This window comes from Aplidium turbinatum, chromosome 18 (genome assembly GCF_918807975.1).
Source record: "Aplidium turbinatum chromosome 18, kaAplTurb1.1, whole genome shotgun sequence".
NCBI lineage: Eukaryota > Metazoa > Chordata > Ascidiacea > Aplousobranchia > Polyclinidae > Aplidium > Aplidium turbinatum.
Window position 1 is genome coordinate 5,644,970 of NC_137489.1, and position 16,162 is coordinate 5,661,131.

Below are 16,162 nucleotides of genomic sequence, written 5' to 3' on the forward strand. Positions count from 1 at the left end.
AAGAACATCATCAGGCTTAAACTCAGTCGAGTCTACGGCGGTCGAGTCCTTGTCACCACCGAGTGTAGACATATTAAATGTTGGGGCTAAATTAACAATTAAAAAAATTAAGTTACACAAACACACAAAATTATTAGGCTACAGTAGTTATAAAAAACTTAACTGCAAAGACCGTAAAAATACAAAAAAGAATTTAAATGCACGATACCGTAGCTGTACGGGTATGAAGTCCTAAAGTCCACAAAACTTGCTTGGATTCTTCCACTTGAATCTACAAGCACAGATGGATTGTCTTTTAATCTTCTTTCTTGCCAATGAATGTCAAAGTTATTTTTCTTCAGTACCAAACTGAGAAGAAATGTCTTTACTTTTCTTTGCTTCTGTAAGAGTGTAGACTACCAACCAACAAATCTTCTTTTATTATTTCTTCTACTTCTAAGTAGTTCTTCTGCACTAGCTGACAACAAACACGTCGTTTATTTTTATGCCTTCAAGTGCTTCTTGGCCTACCCGCTAACAAAAATCGTCTTTTATTTTTTATGCTTTAATTTCTTCTTGGCCTACCAGCTAACAAAAATCGTCTTTTATTTTTTTTATGTGCTTCTTGGCCTACCAGCTAACAAGAACTCGTCTTTTATTTTTTATGGTCACAGCGGTAAACCATAAGGGAACGTTCAAATATTACGTAACGCCTTCGAGGGGGAGGGGGGGGGGGTTTATGAAAAGCGTTACGTTAGCGTCACATTGGGGGGAGGGGGTTCAAGCAAAACGTTACGTAACGCTTTCGAGTAGGCTACGGAATGGTAGTTTTTTGTGCTAAATTCGTAGTAAAAAAGCGTTACATGGGAGAGGGGGGGATTGAAAAAAGCGTTACGTTGGCGTTACATGGGGGAGGGGGGGTCAAAAATTCAGAAAAAAAGCGTTACGTAATATTTGAACGTTCCCTAATCTCTTCGTGGGAAAATTGTAACATAAAGTTCCCGGATCCGTTTGTCTGCATGTAGTGACCGAAAAAGAAACACTCCTCAAAACGTCTATTCAAAAAGTGTATTCCTGTAAAATTAGCCCGCGGCTATCGAAAATGGGACGTAACACCGTACGCCTCTAAAACTGTCACTACAGAACAGATTACTTGGATAAAAGACGGAGAATTTGTCCAGCTAGCAAGCACCAAATAAACCAGTTAAATGTGCGACCGACTTCCAACAAACAACTTCAAGAATGAATCAGAAAAATTTGTGATAACTCAAAGGCACGTCAGCAGTTAGTGTGACGCAATATTTCATGTTTAAACAGGTTTGACACAAGTCTTACGAACGATGGTGCAGTTTTGGCTCATGTTTTAGGAATTTCCATGACGTAAGATTCAGTAGACTTGAACGGTTTTTATATGACGTTTGATTAGGTGAACAATTGTCTGGAACAACACTTCATGAGATTAAACAGTTTCTGTGTAAGATATAACAGGCATTCTTGAAGTTTAAAAGTACCGGTATCCACATGAAAACAATAAATTTACTTTTAGACGCAAACCCTACTTTTTATTACTGTAAGCCTACTTTTGGCCCACCCTGTATAACATAATAAATCAACTCAAACGTTTTCGACACGTAGCCTACGTGTGTCCTCATCAGGACTTAAATCTGCAATAGGCTATAACATAGGCCTACATAAAATAAAAAATAGTAAGATAAATTCGACTTTGCACTAGCCTATAGGCTAACTAAAACTACACTCTGGACTGAAAAACACAAACTGAACAAATGATACAAGAATGATCACGAGTAAATTATACGGTTGGAAACAGATCACATGAGGTGTAAACTACAGACATTGGACATTTGAACAAACAATTAGAACACACACAAAAGGAACGATGAGCTACAGGCGAATACCTGCCGGGTAAAAGATGGATTAGGCTACGTTTGATTCTTAAGGCTTCCATGATCTTAGTCTGAAAATCAGATCTGCCTCGAGAGATAATTTTAAATTGGTCGATCGAGACATTGTCAGTGTCATTGTGACATCTCGCTTTTCCTCTGCCTTGGGAAAACAGCAGCCTCGCTCAGTGCCGGTCTTTGGGGTGTGCAAACCGTGCGATCGCACAGGGCCCGCAACTTACTCAGAAAATGCAGTAATTTTTGTCTTTTCCAATGGAAAAAATTCAATTCGATTCACAAGCAAGTAGGCTACCGGTATCCTTGAAGTCAGTTGCGGCTTAAGGATATTAGCAACAAGAAAACATGGAGACTCCGAACAGTTTTATTTCCGAAAAATGCCAGAGAAAACATGATGTTATCCTTTTGCTATGTCACCGAACAGCACCATTTTACAGTTAATAGTCATACCCAAATTTTTGTTGAACATGCGCTCAAAATGCACCAAATTCAAAGTAATTTTTCAAAAATTTCTGGGGGAGGCCCCCCAGACTCCACTCCGCTGGGTGTCTTCGCCCGCCGGTCGTCAACCCCCCTTCCCCTTTCAAAATACTTAGCTACGCTAATGAATTGGATCATTGTGGCCCGCAACACATTCCGCACAGGGCCCGAAATACCCTACGACCGGCACTGCCTCGCTACTGCAGCCGGCACTCCCCGCCGGCACTCTAACAAAAATTTGCTGCCACTATTGCTACCAAAAACAGTAGCGCACTAGGCATATGGGCTATAGCGCGCAATTGCCGACCTCTAAACGTGGGATACAATAAAGCTAACTTATAACTTGGGCCTACAACCTACATGCAATAGTCTTTGTTAATGCCGTCATCACATTTCGGGACTTCACAACAGAATTTGATTTTTAAATAGCCTAGATTTTGACACTAAAAACACTTATGAGGCCGTGATCAAAAGAAAATTAAAAGCGCCATTTATAGTCGATGGTTGAACTAACTCATCAGTTACTAGCCTAAAGACTGTGCTTGGTTACAAGATATTTAGCCTCGCAGCCTTGTATATTTTGACCATTAATATGGGCTCGGTAGCCTCCTGCTAATTGCAGTGGCTAGACAATTTATTCTGCAAAGAAATACACAATAAAACTCACAGTTTCACACCATACAATGTTGGACTAGAGAAAAGTATCACATGTAGGCCACTTCAATGCAGTAAATTGTAGCCTACTATAGGCTACAAATGCCGTAGCCATAGTACAATTTAAGAGTCCTTGTGCAAAGGCAAATTGTGGAATCCTACTAAAGCAGTAATGTTGTGGCCAGTAGCGTTGGCAGGGGGTCCAGACAGGGCCGGATTTAGCTGATGGGGGGCCCGGGGCACTTTTAGATCATGGGGCCCCCGTGCAAAAAATTTTTCGCGGCTACGGCGCGAAAATTTACCTCTACGTCTACAGTAGCATTGATCCAGCACTGCACAGTATTTTGTAGAAACTTCAAATGCTGAAAGAAAAAAAATATAACACAAAATCATACTTTTTCCACGTAGGGGGCCCTTTAAAAGTCGGGGGGACCGGGGCACCTGCACCCTCTGCCCGCCCTAAATCCGGGCCTGGGTCCAGAGGGTACTTTTTAACCCAGGCTCGGGATGATTTTAGGGGACCGGGAACATGAAGAAACCACCGCGTATTCTTTGGATAAAATAAGTTTTTCAAACAAAAGTTTTGACTTGGGGCCCAAGGAACTCATTGGTAGGGTACCGGGCCCAAAATATCCTCCCAACGGTCCCGGTAGCGGCAGGTTAAATATTTAACAACAAGGACCATATTTAAGGTCATATGGGCAGGTCAAGAAATTAGCGTCATATAGGTAATAATTGAACAGCTCTTAACTTATTTATAAAATGACAATAACGTTATAGTGATTTAATAGTGAAAACATCTGCCACGTTTAAATGAACATTCAGCATTAGGTAACCTTTTTTAAGTGCAAAAATCGAGTTTAACATAGCGACAAGAACAAACAGCATACAAGAAACCCATTTTATTTTAATAACATCATATGGCTATTGGTAGCGTTAGGCAATGATTACAGAGCATAAACTTCGAATCGCGAGAGTTTGTAAACTTTCGACATTTAAGCGCTGACCATGGCACAATAAGGTAGGCTAACACAAAACACTTAAACATTTCTCTTTTTTAAAGCAATTTCGAGTGAAGGATAACATGCTTGGGTAGCTTAAACATCAAGGATGCGTTCTAGCAATTCCATCAACTAAGTCAATCGATAAATGTATTCTTATCGGCGTAATTGTAAAGACTACAGCGGTAACTTCAAATGCAACATATTACAGACGTTAAATACAAAATGCAACCAACATATTAGAGGGTTAAAGACGATCAAAACAGAGAGAATTCGCGGTTCGTCAGTGCCATAGAGTCCACAAACCTAAACAATGTAACAATTAGGATTATATCACCACTCTGCATGTTATAACCTGCAACACGGGTAGCCTATACTGAATTAGGCTAGGAACTACAGAATATTTCATTGCATGATAGTTAACTTTGTGATTTGAATATGGCCTAAAGTCACCACTCAAACCAAACTGAACGCTAAATTCTACTGAATAGTTTGATATACTTGGCTGTTGGTTAAAGACTTGGACTAACTGAGCGGGAATAGGCTACAAGAAAGTGAATCTTTGTATCCATCTTCTGATATCCCATCAAGTTTCTTACCAAGAAACCACCACGTGCTCGCGATAGGAGTCGAACCGGTTATTTTTAGTGGAGGACAAACGATCGCACCACTAGGATAAGTAACCGATGCACAATTATTCAATAAAAAATTAGGCGCAATGCTTTAGCAAAGCTACGCTGGTAGCGGTGGATAGCATTAGCATGTAGCTTTAGATGAACATTTCAACAAAACGCAATGATGTGTGGGCCTACATTAAACCGACCTTGCAAATACACCGTGAATAAAGTTACTTTTCTGTGTTTAATGTCTTTTTCTAAGCAATCGCCCCATGGATCTGCTACTACTCGGAGGTTATATTACTGCAAAGGAGCAAATTTTAGTGGAGAAGTTCAGGGGATTCGTATCGTTAAATGAAAACATGTTTATAAAGTTTTAATGATACCTACAAACAGGTTAACAAGCGAATGTGTAGGTCTATGTGTCGCTGCATCTATAGTATGCCGAGTAAATATACTACGCTAATTGTGAAAGAACCTGCTGTAGTATTTGAACCCTATAACTGCGAAATTTCGAAAAATAAAGCATTTTGTAGGCTGTAGCGGTGTAGCGCATAACTATTCTCTGCCTATCTTTAATAAATTACAAGTGAAAATCATCAACGCTTCTTTTAAGTAGCCTACACTTCTTATCTTGTTTGCACATTCACCATTTCATACCTTGTCATTTCACTGCTGCAGTGCACATGTCTAGGTGTGTAGTGCCAAGGGTAACATATTTTGGGATTGGCGCGTTCATTAGGAATCCACCAACCATACTGTTGTGCATCCGTCAATGGAATCCTGTAAAGCTCATTTGGTGCTGCAGTAAGAAATGACCACAACGTTACATATAAGCTACAGTGCAACAGTAATAGCTCAGTTGGTTAGCGCGCGAATATTGTTTTATAAAAATATTCACCAGATTTATATAAATTCATATTTTGTAGTTGCCCAAATCAAGATGATGCATTTATAGATATTATGAAAAAAATTAAAGATTTTGTAAATTTTGATGCCGAGGCAACTGCATCATGCCAATGTGGGCAGTTTTATAAATAGACTAATGATCAGATAATTTCATATCTTTTTGTTGCCCAAATCTAAACGATACAGTTATGTAATGGAAAAAATTAATGAATTTGTTCATTTTGGGGAAACTGCCTCACGCTAATTTGGGCAGTTGCATGAACAGACTAATCAGTTTCATCAGATAATTTCATGTTTTTAGTTGCCCAAATCAACACGATGCATTTGTGAAAATTAATAAAATTAGATATATATACAGTATACTAAATTTTGCGTTTTGATTTGGGCAGTTTCACAAAACTATTAGAGACATATTTTGGTGGCTGCCCAAATTAGCATGATGCTGTTGGTTAAATGCATTTCGTACTACAGTTTGATCACCATACAATACATCAATACGGATGTGCCCAGGGATATCTAGAGAAAGGGATACGAAGACTTTTATTACGTGTGACAAAAAAAGGGCTTCTATTTATCTTAAATAACTTCTGTTTATAGTAAAATGACAATTGGCACATATATTAATTTAATGAACTTTGTTATGACAGCCTGCATTGCATTATTACAACCAGGTATGGATATTCAATGAATGCTCATAATCACTTGTTAATTCAACTACCTGTATACTTGCTTTACACTTAGCCAACTGCAAAGGTTTTGTCAAAAAAACAGCTAACTGGTAACCATTCAACTGTCTTTTCAAACAAGTATTCTTTAGATATGTTCTACATAACTCTTGCAAACTGTCTGGTGTAGCTGAGTGTACCAGCTGCACTACAAAACTTTCTGCAATTTAAAAAAAAACGCATGTTTAACGCGGTACCAACTACTGCCCTTCTAGTGTCATGAGAATCAGCAATCGCTCTGAGCCTTTGTATCCCCTTCTTTAGATATCCCTGGGTGTGCCAAATAAAAATTTTGCGGCACATTTCTTGTGCAAATAAGAGGCTGTACTTAGTTTGATAGGTAAAAGATATTAATTTATAGTTTTTCTTAATTCATGCAATTTTGTAGCTATTTATATAGCAATTATTGCCCTAATAATTGCAAGATTTTGTCGAATTCACGACATTTTGAAACAACAGGGGGCGGCTGCCCCCCATGCCCCCCTGGCTCGTACGGCTATGATCTCGGTAACCGGCCCTGCGTCAAAAGCCTCTACAAGTATATGAAACTACCAGGAATAAGCTATCAAGGCTTTGTCAGTCCGAGAATAAAGATTCAAAACCAACCAACCACTATGTGACTGCTCCAAAGGTCTGCTGTCAACTGTTTGTAAAAGTCACGATCTTCTATATTAGATTACAAAGCATTAATTGCAAGAAATGAAGTAACATAACAAGTTCAACATTGATGCATCTTCACCAGGTAATCGAACCACTCGGCATGCGACGACTCAGCAGATGCGTCAACTCGGCAAGTACACTTCCTCTACTGCCCAAGTCAGCAAATACAATTTTCGTCAAACATCAGACTTGCTTGGTCATGACTTGTTAAAGTGAATTTGTTGACTTGTTACCTGTCAAGTGTCGCCTTGCTTAGCTTTCATATACTTGCTTAGGTTTATCATTTATCAATTTCAACCACTTGCTGAAATGTTACTAGCTCAGTTGTCACTTGTTCAACTGCAATGTGCTGAGTTTACAACTGCTGAGTTGTAGGAGACTTCCTTCACCAGTTTGCAATCAAGCATGCTTTTGTTTATGCAAACCGGTTGGTGCTAATAGTTCATAAATGGAAAGTGTATGACCATTGACCATACAGTTTGTAACTTGCAAACAAACTGTTTATTTTTACATACCATTCCTTGATCGAACATGCTTTTTCAAAAGTGTTATGTGCTTCGAATAGCTTTGCTCGTTACCAGCTTCTGGATTGGTAAAGTTGTTGTAATGATCAGTTACCCTCCCTGTGTTAGGCAATGGTGGGAGTTTAACAGGTTGGGGAGCTGGCTCTGAAGATCCTAAAAACAAGCAACTCCTCGTCATATATCTCTCAGGTTATCCGCCTCAAAATGTTGTAGATACTCATACAATGAGTGGTATTAATACATCAACAACAACAAATTTTCAATGCTAAGCAGAGAGAATTAAATGAGCAAAATCACAATTATCAAAGTTACTTTCATATTCATAATTTCATTAAATTATACATATACAATTATACATACTCAGTTAAACAAGAAGGAAATGCACTTTCCATGGTGCGACGATCATATAACTGTCTGTTTAATGGTGGATGTTGCGCTTTCTGAGCAGCACTTTCATGATCTTATTTAAGTAGTACTCAGACCTGCCTCTCAGACATGTTCTTAAATTGCTTAATCAAAAGAATGTTTTTACATGCTGCACATGAAAGTATGTGACCTTTAATTGCCTTTTTGTGTGTACATTTCAAATGCAGATGTTCTAATTGAGCTCTAATTGATAAATAAATGTATGGTTGACATCCTAATGTACGTAAGATCTGGAAAGCCCAGCACATAAAATGCAATAATCCACTTTTGAACAGACAACTATATGCTTATACTGTAAGTCGTCTTTCTTGCTCTGCATATTTAAATTCTTAGAAATATCAAAAGTTAAATATAATGAGAGTTTGTTTGTCTATTCTGTTTGGAATAATATGATATTGTTTTGGTACAAGCGAAGCATCTTTCACAAAGCTCTATTATGTTGCCAAATATACAAAAGTGTGTATTGGTGGTCACAGCTCTACATTAGTTATGTTTTTTAATGTATAAAAATAGGTACAGTAGTCCCATTTACATGGTTAATAGGCCCACAAGCTTATTAAGCTCAATTTGGTAAGTCAGGAATTACTGAATGCATAGAAGTGCCAGAGAATCGTCTTCCGCTTAAAAAGCTCAAAATCGTCTAGTCTCTAGGTGTGGTTAATAACCAGGGGACGACTACTGTATCAATAAAAATAATGCTACAAACAAAGAATGTATATACCTATAATAAACAGCCACTTAGTTACGATAAAACCTGTGATCATTTAGGTGTCTACATGGTATTTAATTGAAATGCAAAAATGCAACTGTTTTATCATTGATGAAGGTTAATGAAATACATTGATAACAACTTTCAAGACATTACTAAACGTAAATGGTACATATTAATTAATGTTATAGCCTAATTATATTAGTCTTTAAATTTAATATGATGTAGCATATATTTTATACAATTGAAGTTGGCATACACCTACCAGTAGATGTTGAACAAGTGTGTGGTCTTGCTTTTGGGCCATGGTTAGATTTAATAGCATCCTGATAGCCAAAAGCAGTTAAGCCAAAAAATGCCATACTTAGTATCTTAATATTGCTCAGTTAAACTGATATTAAATCTGAAATGAGAAACAATGTTTTTTTACATGATTAACTCTTTATCGTTGGACTGGGAAAGCTTTTTGTAGAGCTTAATCCTGGCAGTTTCGCGTACCTGTAGATAGAGCTCGACCAATATATCGGTCAACCGATATTTATCGGTTGACATCAGAAGTAGCCGATATATTGTATCGGCTATTTTTTGCCGATAAACAGCAAAAGCACACTCAAAACCAGTCATACATGCCTTTAGAAGAAACACAATTTGCTCAAACGCACATTTAAACTCTCTCGTTTTAATTACGTGCAAGTGCAAGCGGCTGCACACAATCCATTTTTGCACACAGCATGTGGGTATGCTTTTGAATGTCTTGTTTTGTGCATGTGGAAGGGCGCTCTTCTAGTTCTAGCTGCCTATTTAATTGGTACTGCCTGGTTGTGCTTCTGTTTATCAGGCTAGTGGCGGTGATACCATACCGGTCTTTGTGCGAATCCTAGCAGAAACTCTTGTCATGTTGGACTGATTTACGATGACAAAAGATGTTCTCTTTTTGGCATGAATGCTGAGAAACTATGTTTTTTGAACTACAATTTGAAACTGTTGAGCTTCGATTATTGAATTGAACATAAAACAGTATTGCATTTGGTTGTTTCTTTTTTGTTTGGTGCTTTTTGTGATAAAAAATGTTAAGAATGATTTTTCCATTACAGTAACCAATGCATAAACTTTCTTGGACTGGTTTGTTGCTTAATAACTTTGTTGATAACAAATTTTTCTTAGTTGATATATATCGGTTAAAGTATATCGATATCGGCCTAAAAATTTCATAAATATCGGTATCGGCATTGGCTTGAAAAAGTGATATCAGTTGAGCTCTACTTGTAGACTGTAGAGGTTTTGAATTGTTCACTGATGCTGGCCTGGTCACCGAGATTGACAGAGTGAAGTTTCCGATCGTTGTTCAAGTGTTGTTGGTAGGGAATTATTCCATCCATTAGATACCACTGAATGGAGAGCAGTCCTTAACGTGCATTGCTCAAGCACACACCCTGAGAGTCGAACCAGCGCCACTTCATCTTGAAGCTTCGTCGTTCCAGAAGTCACGCGCTAACCAACTGAGCTATTGGGGCAGACGATACTGTCAGTACTTAAAATCATTCTACAAAACTAATCTGAATAAAAGCACATTGTTTAACCTACAATGCCATAATATTTAAAAAAGATTGTCATAGTTTGAGTGGCAGTAGCGTACTGGGGTGGAGACAAAGATCATCAAAAGAATCTCCTGAAAAGATTGAAAAAGCATAAAAAAGTACATTTTCTTTTACTTCCTTTGCATTGAAAAAATAAGTTAGTTTTGTAAATGCTGGTATCTGAAATAAAAATTGAACTGATTGTGAATGGAATGGCCATCCTGACGTTACAGTCTAGCTATGTGTGCTTGCACTGGATTGGATACAATTGGTTAGTTCGTTTTGGATCTTTATCCTCATACTGACAATGCCTTTGATTGACTGACTGAATCTTTATCCTCGGACTGGAAAAGTTTCTTTGAGAGCTTAATCGTGGCAGTTTCACATACTTGTAGAGGCTTTGAATCACTGACGCAGGCCCAGTCACCAAGATTGACAGAGTGAAGTTTCCGATTGCTGAAGTCTTGTTGCCGGGGAATTATTCCATCCATTAGATGCCGCTGAATGGAGAGCAGTCCTTAATGTGCGTTGCTCAAGCGCACATTAAGAGAGAGTCGAACCAGGGCCACTTGATCTTGAAGCTTCAGAAGTCATGCGCTAACCAACCGAGCTATCAGGGCGGACTGATACGGATGCAAACTAGTTTGTACCCTGAACAGTTTGTACCCTCAGTTCGTACCCTAACAAGATCAAGAGAAAAAATTAAAAAAAGCCGAAGTTGCTGATTGCAGTTTCCGCAAATATTTAAAAATTTTCCCTCTGAAATGATCGAGAGAAAAAATAGCACAAAGCTGAAGTCGCCGATCGGAATTTCCGCAAACAAACAAAAACTCTCAGGATCATTACCGGAAATTTTAAAATGTTTGCGGAAACTCCGATCTCAACCCTAACCCTTTTAAAATGTTTGCGGAAACTGCGATCAGCGACTTCGGCAAACTCTTAAGATCATTACCGGAAGTTTTAAAATGTTTGCGGAAAAACGGAAACTGCAATCAGCGACTTAGGCTTTGTTCTATTTTTTTCTCTTGATCTTTTCAGTTTGTTTGTTTGCGGAAACTGCAATCAGCGACTTCAGCCTTTTTTAATTTTTTCTCTCGATCTTTTCCTAACCTTAACCCTAACCCTTTTAAAATGTTTGCGAAAACTGCAATGAGCGACTTAGGCTTTGTTCTATTTTTTCTCTCGATCTTTTCAGTTTGTTTGTTTGCGGAAACTTCAACTCCAATCAGTGACTTCGGCTTTTTTAAATTTTTTCTCTTGATCTTTTCCTAACCCTAAACCCTAACCCTTTTAAAATGTTTGCAGAAACTGCAATCAGCGACTTCGGTTTTGTTGTATTTTTTTCTATCGATCTTTTCAGTTTGTTTGTTTGCGGAAACTCCAAACAGCAACTTTGGCTTTTTTGAAATTTTTCTTTTGATCTTTTCAGGTTACGAACTGAGGGAACGTGCCGGTACTGTTCAGGGTACGAACTAGGTTGCACCCGACTGATACGGTAGGTTATTCCAGGTCGTTTAGCAGACTTGTAGAAGCTTTTAATGCAGGGCCGGTTACGGGGATCGACAAAGTGGAATGATATGTGGTTGTTGGCTGAGGTTGTGGTTGAGGTTGTGGAATGAGGTTGTGGTTGTCGACAAAGTGGAATGATATTTCCAGTGGTTGTTGCCAGGGAATTATTCCATCCACTAAGTGCCAATGAGCAGTCCTGAAATGGGTTTATCAAGCGCATACTGTGGGCTACCGATACACCGAAAGACGAACCAGCACAGATTAATCTTGAGTCAAGCGCTTAAAAAAGTGCCTGCAAAGAGAAAGAAGCATATATCATATAAACAAGAATTGTACATCTTTGCAGAAGCAGCAAAAAAATTGAATTGAAGGAACAGTTACTTCACTGGAGTGCATTGCTATAGGTATTTTAATAATTTGTTGATGCCCAGGCATTGATCTTGTCATATAATGAGTCTCTTGTCTGATACTAAATTTCTCAAAACCGCAATAAGATCCTTGAAGCTCAATGAAAGCACGAAATATTTTGAAAAATCGAATATTTGACCAATTAACTCAGAAATAAGTTGCGTTACCTTACTTCTCTTTCAGCAGCTCCTCGCTACATCCTCATTCCTGAAGTGTCATGGCGATACTTTGTTTACATGAAGCTGTTTAATAACGCCCACATGCGACGAATATTTTGTGTCAAAGAACCGTTTGGTCAGCCGATGTTTGTTTATGGTTTACATTACAGATATTAAACAATGTCTGGTGAAGGTTAACACATACTATTACAGTATTATTGAATCTTACGACAAATTAACTTTTTTATAAAGAATTTATTATCTAATGTATCTAACTGAAAACATTCTCAAACTTCTTAGGCCAAAAGTATAATTTGTTTTTGATTTGACAATGGTAATGTTTGCATTTTTGAGCAAGTTTTTTTTTTGCTACATTACATTGCACAGAACCGTACAATTTTTTCCTTTGATTGCTTGCTTTCACATAAATATAAAGGCGTGTCCTTCCGCATTCACCTTGTTATGGCAAAAACAATAACTTGTGTTGTTTGGAAAGTATCATATTTCAATGCTTCTTTATGCGCGACTTCACAAGTCATAATAATATTTCACTGTCTTTCTGAGCTTATGAAAGATGAGTTTGAAAGATGGAATGGATTTTTACTGTCCTAGTACGTAGCCTAATGTCAAAAATATTTGCTAGAAATGCCCGGTGTAAAATTTTTAAGGTTAGCTTGAGCTAGCAATTTAGACAAAAAGTAGGCCTATTCTATTTTGATTAAAACATTCAGCGCGTGAGATGATTAGCCTATAATATCAGCCATGATGTCACGATCTCCGACTCTTTATGTAACCTTCAGTTGTTAAGATATCATCCGGTGCCTGCAGCTGTTTCGATAACAAAAAAACGACACATGTTAGTGGATGCAAGTGGCTGAGTTTCGGCACAGAGAATCCGGTCTTGAACCACCAAGACCAAATAGTTGAAAACTAGACACACTTTCAAACATTTTCAGTAGATTTTTAGTGTGTTGAAAAACGTATGTTGGTTGAGATGCTATGAATTAGCGCTGAGGTGTAATCTAAACAAGAGAAAATTATCAAGAATTTTCAGAAAACTTTATCAGTTGAGAATGAAGAGCTGCTAGCCTGCAAACCAGTCCGTTTTTGCATTGATTAAAAGTCTACAGACGTTAAATTGATGTGAAAAAGGCGATTAATGTCTGTAGACGTGAAAGTTGAGTGATGTGCTTGCTGATTTGTTATCCAAGAGCTTGTTTTAAAACAAGTTTAAAGTGAATTTTTAAATATTGACAAAACAAAATAATAGCTTTTCTGTTGATCAGAAATATTAAAAATAAAATTATATTTTTAAAAGTAAAAACAAAACAATGAGCTTGCCTTCAGGAAGAGCTGCTCGACCAATCCACAGCGCTGTGTCATCAAAAAGTAGCGGCACATCTGGTTCTTTCGACATTGAGACTAAACGATACAACCACCCTTCCCAATCCAAACCTACCGGCCGGAGAATGATTTATACAGGTAGACTTAATAAGCTAAATTTGATTAAACCTTTATCTTCGAATTGGGAAAACTTCTTTGATAGCTTAATTCTGGTAGTTTCGCATAAGTTACTTCTACTTGTAGAGGCTTTGAACCACTGACGCAGGCCCGTTCACCGTGTTTGACAGAGTAAAGTTTTTGTCTGTAAACTTTGCTTCCAGCTGAACAGAGAGTTGTCTTTGCGCACTTTTGCAAAATTGAACCAGCGCTGTTTGATCTTGAAGTTTCTTCATTTGTGAAATCAGGCGCTAAAACGGATTTCTTAAGATCACCAATGTTACAATGAAGACTAACTTCGGTTTTGGGACTGTCCATAAAAGACGTCCGCAGTTAGAGGTGGCAAGTTGCAGATTTTTTATTGACACAATGCAGACATAAGGGGTCATTCGTCATTTTATGGAAACTTCATGAGACCGTCTTTTATCAACTAACTTACCCCTTTCCAAAAAAATCTTATTTTGACAGCATTGTTAAAGAAAGCAAAAATTCGGCTGCTAATTGTTTGGTAAGACCATCTTTACCTCTTATGCAGGGAAGCAAACTGATCATTGCTATTTACAAGTAGTTACCCCAACTATTACTCATTCACGCTTTCCTATTTTCTATAGGTCCTGGAACCACGTTATTTCATAGAATGAACGTGGGAGAGCAAGGGCGTTACGTGGGGTTGGCGCCATTGTCTTCAGAAGTGACGAGCGAAGCCTCTTACCTGTATAGGCCTTGTACGGGAGATGCCCCAGCATGCAAGATGAAGCATCAGAGAGCTGGAGAAATAGGATGGAACGTGCAAAAACTTCTCAAAAACTCTGTTCTTCCAGTCAAAATAGAACCCGGAAGGCGTTAAAGGAAACGTTTATCTAGACGCCGACGCACCTTGTTGTGTCTTAGATTAGACCACAGTTGAACTAGCTGTGTGCTTTATGCTCTTTGAATGCAATTATTTTAACTGGAAAATGCGTACTCATTACAAGCACACCGAAATTTACAATGAAATATTGTATCGTACAGACTAGGAGACTACACTGATATTATGTTGCGATTCTGAGCTAAGCCTACTGCTTAAAATTATGCCAAGTTGAGCTTGCAAAGATCTGAACAAAAGTAACAATCTTCGCCATAATATTTATTGCTAACTGGCCTACACGAGAGGGGGAGAAATCGCGACATGTTTAACAAAGAGGAATTCAATGCATTACGTAAAATATATTAGTTCAATTCACACAAGGGTTAACAGGCGAGTAGCATAAACATAAGAACAATGATGGACTACCGGGTACAATGAAACGTCTATTCACTGCAGGTGTCCGGCCAGCAAATGGGATCGGAATCCTCTCAGCAACAGTTCTTTCAAACTATCTTCACATCGTCAGTCCGCGTAGTGTCAAAAGAAATCATTCTAACCCACATAGAAAAATCCGTCATTTTACGTAGATTTTACGTCTGCAGGCGTTGAATCAATGTAAAAACGATGGATTTGTTGTCTAGGGACACAAGTTTGTGTTTGGAAACTCACGAGACAGAACAAACTTCATTAACCCTACCGACACCGGCCGGGTAGTTTCCGTCATTTGATTTCGTACAATGCCAAGTCGTGTCAAATAATGACACAGCACAACTAGCTTTTATGCGCGGAGAATCCATGCCAATGCGATCTGGAGTAGACAAATTATCCTTTTTTCTTATCAGGAAACTCAATATTATCAACATAAAACCAACTGCATACTTCTTGTTTAGCAGACTTTATCTTGATTTTTTAGCAACAAAAGTGTCAATGTAGCAGTTACGACAAGTTTGAAAACGCTTTCAGGTGGAATTAAACCAGGGACCTCTGTTTAAAGGTCCATCAAAAATCATTCACGTCACATAACTGACAAATACAGACATTAAAAAAAACGTTCAGCCAACACTACTTCTTAACGCAAAAACCGTTTTAATTCTGAACAACTGTAAAACATAAACAACATATCAAACACCTGTCCATGGGAAAGTTAAAGCGTAGGCTAGTATATAGTGTATTTTATAACTATAAATACTGATACTTGATACCAATGTTTTCACAACTGACCAATAAACACTAAGAAAATGGCGTTTTAATAACTTGATACTTATCAGTAGAAGATAACTTAGTCATTTTTGCGCCAATTGAACACCCGCAGACGTTGAATCAATGTAAAAATGGACTGAATTGCTGAGTGGGATGCAATAAGCGAGTTTGTATGTTGGTCCAGCCAGAAAAGTGACCATTTTACATCGCTACATCTCCTACTGACCGCGACACTTATTGATTGGGAATGTACGGGCGGTAAGGAAACTACAGCAGGTAATGTGGTAATTAGTATTTACATAAAGGCCTGCAAATATGTCACGTGTAAAAGAATCGCGTTGTGTTTACGAACTACAAAAG

At 38.1% G+C, this 16,162-nt stretch overlaps 2 protein-coding genes across 2 annotated transcripts; one reads left to right on the top strand and one right to left on the bottom strand.

Annotated features, from left to right (window-relative positions):
• Positions 1-2,969: 2,969 nt before the first annotated feature.
• LOC145787482 (sperm microtubule inner protein 11-like) lies at positions 2,970-9,008 on the bottom strand. The gene is made up of 4 exons (XM_082599232.1): positions 8,869-9,008; positions 7,460-7,621; positions 5,311-5,452; positions 2,970-4,339 (listed from the first exon to the last, which is right to left on the bottom strand). Exons 1-4 carry the CDS (start codon positions 8,963-8,965, stop codon positions 4,291-4,293), a joined length of 450 nt encoding a protein of 149 aa, XP_082455358.1. The 5' UTR covers positions 8,966-9,008; the 3' UTR covers positions 2,970-4,290.
• Positions 9,009-13,546: 4,538 nt separating this feature from the next.
• Positions 13,547-14,728, top strand: LOC145787987 (protein SPMIP2-like). The gene is made up of 2 exons (XM_082599826.1): positions 13,547-13,737; positions 14,367-14,728. The coding sequence occupies exons 1-2, from the start codon at positions 13,587-13,589 to the stop codon at positions 14,600-14,602; spliced, it is 387 nt and encodes a 128-aa protein (XP_082455952.1). The 5' UTR covers positions 13,547-13,586; the 3' UTR covers positions 14,603-14,728.
• The last annotated feature ends 1,434 nt before the right edge of the window (positions 14,729-16,162 follow it).

Excerpts from the sequence above, each read along its gene's own strand:
- LOC145787482 (XM_082599232.1), bottom strand. The coding sequence starts at position 8,965 with ATGGCATTTTTTGGCTTAACTGCTTTTGGCTATCAGGATGCTATTAAA. Across the intron at positions 5,453-7,459 it reads GCATGTTCGATCAAGGAATG|CACCAAATGAGCTTTACAGG; the intron begins GTATGTAAAAAT and ends TTCTTACTGCAG. Across the intron at positions 4,340-5,310 it reads TGCAGCAGTGAAATGACAAG|GTTTGTGGACTCTATGGCAC; the intron begins GTATGAAATGGT and ends TACATTGTTTAG.
- LOC145787987 (XM_082599826.1), top strand. The coding sequence starts at position 13,587 with ATGAGCTTGCCTTCAGGAAGAGCTGCTCGACCAATCCACAGCGCTGTG. Across the intron at positions 13,738-14,366 it reads CCGGAGAATGATTTATACAG|GTCCTGGAACCACGTTATTT; the intron begins GTAGACTTAATA and ends TATTTTCTATAG.